This window comes from Xenopus tropicalis, chromosome 1, assembly GCF_000004195.4.
Source record: "Xenopus tropicalis strain Nigerian chromosome 1, UCB_Xtro_10.0, whole genome shotgun sequence".
Lineage (NCBI taxonomy): Eukaryota > Metazoa > Chordata > Amphibia > Anura > Pipidae > Xenopus > Xenopus tropicalis.
The window spans coordinates 97,643,278-97,650,908 of NC_030677.2; the positions used below are offsets into that span (position 1 = coordinate 97,643,278).

At 37.0% G+C, this 7,631-nt stretch overlaps 1 protein-coding gene across 1 annotated transcript; it reads left to right on the forward strand.

Moving 5' to 3' along the window:
* Positions 1-912: 912 nt before the first annotated feature.
* LOC116408313 (protein TASOR-like) lies at positions 913-6,395 on the forward strand. The gene is made up of 8 exons (XM_031895093.1): positions 913-1,068; positions 1,555-1,626; positions 2,040-2,205; positions 2,893-3,124; positions 4,065-4,202; positions 4,963-5,113; positions 5,802-5,967; positions 6,046-6,395. The coding sequence occupies exons 1-8, from the start codon at positions 1,044-1,046 to the stop codon at positions 6,143-6,145; spliced, it is 1,050 nt and encodes a 349-aa protein (XP_031750953.1). The 5' UTR covers positions 913-1,043; the 3' UTR covers positions 6,146-6,395.
* Positions 6,396-7,631: the final 1,236 nt, after the last annotated feature.

Here is a 7,631-nt window from a genome sequence, read left to right on the forward strand (position 1 = left end):
ATGTGAGATTAATGGATTCGAAACCTATGGCATAAGTTGCGCGATTAAACGCCCCATGTGTCTTCGCCCTAATTCACTAATATACCATTATTTTAATAATAATAAATTATTATTAGGGTTGAGATCTGCTGGAGTTATTAAAACACTTGGGCCATGGAGTTAATGGCTACGTTCAACAGAATTGCTGCACCAGGGTCATTATACATGACTAATGGAGTGTGATGTGTAACTCTCATGCTTGATTAGATTATAGATAGATAGATAGATAGATAGATAGATAGATAGATAGATAGACAGACAGATGATAGATAGATAGATGATAGATAGATAGATAGATGATAGATAGTGTATATATCTACTAAAACTTGTAATCTAAATGTGCTCACCTGTGCCTCTTCTATAGATACTTGAATCTAGTGCAAACAATACAAATAAATACTGTATATAAATATACATTTGCTCTTCTGTTCATCACCTTTGAGACAGATAGATAGATATACCTCAGTCAAACCATTAAAATCGTATATTTTACTTCCTTTATTTTTAATAGACACTTAAACCTATAGACTGATTTGTCAACGATCAAACCGAGGAATCCAGAATGAGTCCAAGACATGCGAATGAACCAGTTTAATTTTAATGTATCAAAAAAAACTTCCCCACGCCACTTTCTGCATTTGGGAAATGTTGGTTTTGATTTTGTAATGAAGTTATGTTATTCACAGCATCGCAGCTCTCTGGTTTATAGATTTGACTGTTACCTGATTATGGTCCACCTGTACGAATAAATAAGGAACAGAAAGGTCATTATATGCGCAGGTTAGTGTCCGTCGTATGCGATAAAATAGGGGCGATAAAATAGGGGCGTGGCCGGGCTTGTATCGGGGAAGCCGATTGGCCGGCATTATGATAGCTGCGGTACGGGACACGGAACCGATATAACGCAGACCAATGCTTTGAATCAATAGCGCGGTCATTTTTGAACACTACACCCACCTAGAGGCAAATAAATAAAATTACAGGTACTTGCTGGTACAACCGCAATGGAAACATCTGAGCAGTTTAAAGGTGGGTAGGTAACAATAACCCTACAGAGGCTTTTGGTAAAATAAGTTTTATACTTATTTTGTTAATTTATTCTTTCCCCTGGGGGTCCCTGATGCTTGCACTTATCCGGGTCCCTACATTGAGTAATGTGCAAAGTAAAATTGACATTGTATTTGTGTGTGCCCAATTTCAGCTCCAGCTGGAATTTCTATTAGTGGTCTTTTGAGGCACAGACCATAAGTTTGCTGGTGGGGTAGGGGGCAATATAATGCCAGTGGAACAGGCTAAGATTAACTTGAAGATGTATTGCAGACACACCTATGTGCCCCCCACCTTTCCAATTCTTTTTGAATGTGGAGTCTTAGAATGTGTTCAAAGCATGTCGCCTATGGAATTGGCTTATTATAGATTACTGAAATGTGATAAGACTGCTCTAAGTTGAAAGTTGCTATTTTTCCCTCTTATGCCATATTTCAGTGTATAGCTAAAACTACTGTTTTATTGCAGATAAAATGGAGGATAAATGGAAGTCCCTAAAAAGCTATGTCATTCCTAAAGTTAAAACAGCAGCTGAAAGAGGTACTTATTGAATTTGTAAATTTATTGATAATTGCTTCTAAAAATGTTAATATAATTTACAAAAGGCATTAGTATTCTGTAAATTGTATCCTTATAAAAGGTGCTTAGTGATGTAGTGATTTGTGTTACATGGCTATATGGGGATAATAAAAGTCACCTGGGAGTACCTTGGTGACTTATAATATCCTTATATTTTATAATAGGGTGTACATTATTCCCAATACAGTTGTGTATAATGTGTGTGCAAATTATGTATTTGGTACTGGGTCCTATAATTACATCTTTTAAGGCACTTCAAAACCTTGAGGCCTTGTTTCACATATATTTTTTCAAATTGTACATCAGCTAGCTATTTTCTGACACTATAGATGTGTATAAATATTGTAAAAGTGATGTACTTTATGTATTTACAGGATATCTTGCTCGTGACATGACCAGTGAGAGGGAATATTATGATTTTCTAGATATTCTTAATAAAGCAAGACTGAATACACTTTGTGAGCTAAAGTCATCATGGGACTTTGGGGAGCCCAAGATGATCTGCAATCCAGATTTGGAAAAAAAGTATTTTGAAAAGAGGTAGTGGTCAAAATGTTTTTTTTTTTTATTTAACTAAACAGCCTTTCTAACAACTAGTTTAATCTAAATTTAGCCTATAATATGTTCATAAGTGTTGTTTTACTAATCCCTATCCACTTTTATATTGTATAGAAATAGGTTTGGGGCAAGGACAAAAACAAATTCTGCCCATATGTATGTATATCTTTATTTTTTTATCCAGAATACTAATAGTAAATTACTCTTTGTAGGCCTTTGGAGTTAAAAGTGTTTTAAAATTGACATGTACTTGAAACACACAGTACATACTACAAATTGTGGAGGACACAAAAAAAATGCATTTACACACATAAAAACAATGAACAGTTATAACAAGTCCTGATACACGCATAGATACTGCCCTAGACCCTGAATAGACAATATAAGAATACAAATGGTAGACAGTATCATGCATGAAACATTTATTTCATGCACAAAGCAATCACATTTTCCAAAATTCACATGGTCCCTGAGCTCCTCCCTCCTAACGTCTTTTACATCATTGGATGCTTCATCATACATAAATAATATGCAACAATTTGCTTTTCCATATAAAGAGACAAAATATGCTTTCATTGCGTCCGTACATGTTTGATGTATAAATATCTGCACAGAAACCTAGATTTTTGTTGTAAAATCCTAGTTTTAAATTTTATTTTGATGTTTCAGGTCAGAGATTCGAGAATATGGGAAAAATTATTTAAAGGAACAGTTTTGCTTTCTTGTACTAACAAAAGCAGCCACAGTGGACATATGGCAAAATGGTTTAAGCATTAACAGTTCATCTTTTAATAAGCTTGGCAACCCTCAGCTTGGAGTATATGTTTTCAGGCACATTGACGTGGCCCTGATCTGGGCACAAATTAATTCTAAAAATTCAGATGTTGTTATAGTTTTCAAGGTAAGGATCATTCGTATACATTTATATTTGATACAATAAAATCTAACTACTAAACTTTTAGTGTAGATGATTATAAATTTTAATAATTTCCTTCCACTGTCTTTATGGTCTTCATTCAGCATTGTCTCTTAGGGCTCTGGCACACGGGGAGATTAGTCACCCGCGACAAAACTCCCTGTTCGCGGGCGACTAATCTCCCCGGATTGCCATCCCACCGGCGAAAATGTAAATCACTGGTGGGATGGCATACGCGTCGGCGCTATTTCACTGAAATCGCACAAGTTGCCTTAAGAGGAAACTTGCGCGATTTCAGTGAAATTGCGCCGCCACGCTTGCCATCCCACCGGCGATTTACATTTTCGCCGGTGGGCTGGCATTTGAGGGAGATTAGACGCCCGAGACACAGGAGATTTGTCGCGGGCGACGTTGTTTAGTGTCAGTAGCACTTTAGGTAACTGTTCCAAACCATATTATTACATTAAAAGGGTGCATATTTTTTATACGTGTTTACTTTTTAAACGTGTTTACTTTTTAAAATGTTTAAGTTGTATTTGGGTGGAGTTCTTATTTAATTACATGTTTTGCTATTATCCCTGGATAACCTAGGATCAATTTTTTTTTTAAAAAACCAAAGCAATAGCTTTTCCTTCAATATAATTGTCTTTAGCTTTAGGTCACTTAAGCAGTAGTGACATTCAGACTTCTGCAGTTGTTTACTGGAGAAATATAGCTATTAAAGTGAGTGACAAATGAAAGTTTAGGTGGCTTAATTACATCAAAATGGTATATGAAAACATGTATTGGTCAGTTTTTGTGCTTATATGGGCAGCACATTTTTGTTCTGTGTTTTTTTTTCTTGTTAAAACCATCAGCTTAGTGTTTCTCTCTGGCATGTATTCTATCATGGCATTTGGTAAGATATGATTTATTCTTTAATAAGGTGCTGTTTGGTAGAGTTAAAAAAATCCAGAAGATTGGGGAAACTGATCTGAAACCAACGTCAGAATTTGATAGTCACGTATCCAGCAATATACCTACTTGGAGTGATTCCTTTGATGCACAAATATCTAACTCATTGGTATGCTCCATTTTATCTCTGTTTTGTTTCTACATTTATGGTTTGACATTTTGTTCTGTACAGATCCATGTGGAATGAAAACTTTGATAGGCCTTAGGTAGCTTTTGCAACCTACTATTTCATAATTAAATGGCATCCTTTCTTAAGTGGGAGATTTGGGCAGTTCCCAGCTGAGCAGATCCATCCTATGTAGCCCATCTGCCAAGTCCCCTAGTGCCACTTAGCAGAGGGTCTCAAGGGTGCATGTAATGGGCAGAAGGCAATGTTCTAATTACCGAAGAGAGCACATCACAATAACCTTCAGAAGTAGGCACCTACTTTTAAAATCACCCTCATGTTGTAGGGAATTATTAATATATGGCTTCTGATTTCAATTTGGGCTAAAAAGGACCACCACCTTAAAGAATGACACCTTTATTGGGACTCTTCATAGATTTTCTGTGGTCCTGATTTGTTACAAATGGGTATTGGGTATGTCCTAATAGTCATTGCCAAGAAGCATAGTAACATGTGATTAGTAAGTCACAGCTCTGGTCTCATATGGGGAAAAATAGGCTGCAGTTTTCTGGTAGGTCTATTTATACTACCACATTTTGGGCAAAATATGTAATATTGTGCCACATTGAGTCCTACACTGCCTGTTGGTATATTAAATCTGTAGTACATATAAATCATTAGTGTATAATAATGCCTCATTTTTGCCACAGATTCGCTGTTTGAGTAGTAATTATCGGACATGATGTGTTTTTCTTCCTCATAGGTATATTTATATGAACATGATATCAATTGCAAGCCAGTGGACAAACCCAGGCATTGCCTTCCCTATGCTTCAGTATCTGTCAGATTTCTTGGACAGAAAACTGGGACAGATCTTGTTCACACACATGTAGCAAGACTAAAACTGAAGTCTGGTATGATCAAATTTCTTTTATGTTCAAAACAGGAAAATTGCACATATAGTATGGGAAGCCATCTTACACTATTACCTTGCAACCGGGACATTTTGGCTTTGCTGTACTTGGCCAATAAATATTGCTTCTGCCTATAAAAATTGTGCTGTTTCTTATATAATCAGAATTAAATGGTTATTAAATAGTGCACTATTGCATGCAAGTTGCATCCACAACAAGTTATGTATCTTGTGGCAGGACCATGGGCCCCTCAATGGCAAACAATTTAATGGGTACCAAAAGAAGGAAGCTGTACTGTACCAATTATACTCTTGCCACACTGGACTGATTATCAGCCTGCATATAAACACAGGCCAAGAATCATCCATTCCACTGGCCTTTGCTGGCTCCTGTGTCTGCACTCACAGATACTGCGTTGACCTGGGTGCAGACACATGGAGTGGATTTTGGTGTAAATATGCATACTCGTGTGTCCGCACTGCAATCCAGTTTGTGTGTCTCTGCCCAGGCCAACACAGTGCATATGCAGGCCAAGAATTAGCCTCATGTGGCAGTAGCGATAGCATGGTTTCTTGCAATAGATTTATATGCTTAAGTGCAATTAAAACACTGGCGCTAGGTGCAAGATAGGCATAAGAACATAATGCATGGTGTTGAAGATTAAAATTAACATGGTTACTTTTCACAGAAAGTGAAAGAGAATCAGAAACAAAGCAGACGTCCTTCAAGCATATTTCTAAAAGGAAATTCAGTTTACAACAATATGAGAAAAGTGGGGTACCCCTACCAAAGAAAAGGTCAACTGTGTATTGCAAAGATTACTTCTTCTCAACGAGAACAACAGGGATAAAAGGGTAAGTACCGTGTATCTCAAATTCCAGATTATTGTAAACATTTTGTGCATTTGCTAATAGCACTGTTTTATTTAACAGACCATTAAGTAATATATTATCCAGTCCTGAGAATGCAGAAGACGGTGTTGTGCCAAAGGAATTCCACCCAAGGGAAGTGATTGATCCCTCTCTAAATTAATGTTGCAATCTGAATACAAGATCATTAACCCTTATGCCCGCTGCAATATTCAGCTTGCATAAAAGGCATAGAAACCCTGGCCACAGAATAGGGATTGTTAGTGAGTATGAAAGCAACCATCAAAAGTAGACAGGGTGATAACCCTTTATTAATCATGGTCTTTGCCTCACTGAAGACACTTTTTTCACATTTTTGATAAATGTATCTACATATTTATAATAAATATTAATAAACCATAAAAACAATGTCACTTTATGGCATTTCTGTTTATATGTGTTTGCAACAAAGTCAATCTTTAATTTAAAAGAAAAGAAGAAAGAAAAATATTAGCAGTATTAATGTGAATGTATGCTAAATGCAGAGCATATATTCGGTTCTGGCCTGGTTCTAGGTTCTGGTTCTGGTTCACACTGTAGAGAAAATGATACATGTGTAGAGAAAATGATACATGTTTGCAGCTCCAGAATGTAAACAATATTGCCAACTTATATTTATTGCATTTTGAGCCTAAAACAGTGGCCAATGTTTAGTAACTATAAGTGTGCTGGGCAGTAACCCATAGCAACCAATCAGTGATTAGCTGCAAGTAGAACAGTAAAAGTAAACATGATTTGTTGCCATGGGTTACTGCCGGTGCAAATTTGCCCAGTGTATTTTGGGAGTTTATTTGCCTTGGTTCATGCTAGTTTGAAGGACACAACTGAGTTGAGAACCTTTAGATTTTTGTGTTGCTTGCATTCACAGTAAAGACTATCCAACCAATAAAGTCTCTTTGTGAAAATGTAAAGTATCAAGCAAGGGGGTCAAAATTTTATTGCACACTATTAAATTGGTAATATATTTTTCATTGTTTTGGCAATTGAGGGTAGGGAAAATGCAGCTGTAAGAAGATCTTAGGTCTCTAGTAGAATTAAGTCTAAAAACAACTGGACTTTTCTGAGTTTTTCTTGAAAACGTTTCACCACTCATCCGAGTGGTTTCTTCAGTTCAAATGACTGGTAGGGAATTCCCCGGTATTTAAACCTTGATGGTAGTACAGTCACAGACATCCAATCACAATGGTTCCATTGAACTTATTCAGTTAAGTGTTAGCTGAAACTGACAGGTGTAAGAAGGTGCAATGGTACCATACCATGATTCTCATTTATGCAGGTGTTAATCCTTCAAACTACATGACTGGAAGTGTGAACTGTTGTGAAACTGCCGGGGTAAGGATGTCAAAGCGGCATTGTATGTTGATGACAAGCGGTGTCGCAGGCCCCCTCCTCTGTTCAGGGATGGTTTTTCCAGGATGGCATAAATGGCCTCTTTCACACCTCTTTCAAACCATCTGTCCTCTCGGTCCAAAATATGCACGTTACTGTCCTCAAAAGAGTGTCCTTTTTCTTTGAGGTGTAGATAGACTGCTGAGTCTTGGCTTGGAGGACTTCGCCCGCCTATGTTTAAAGTGACAGGGTGTCTTATTTAGATGTATCTCAAGGCAGTT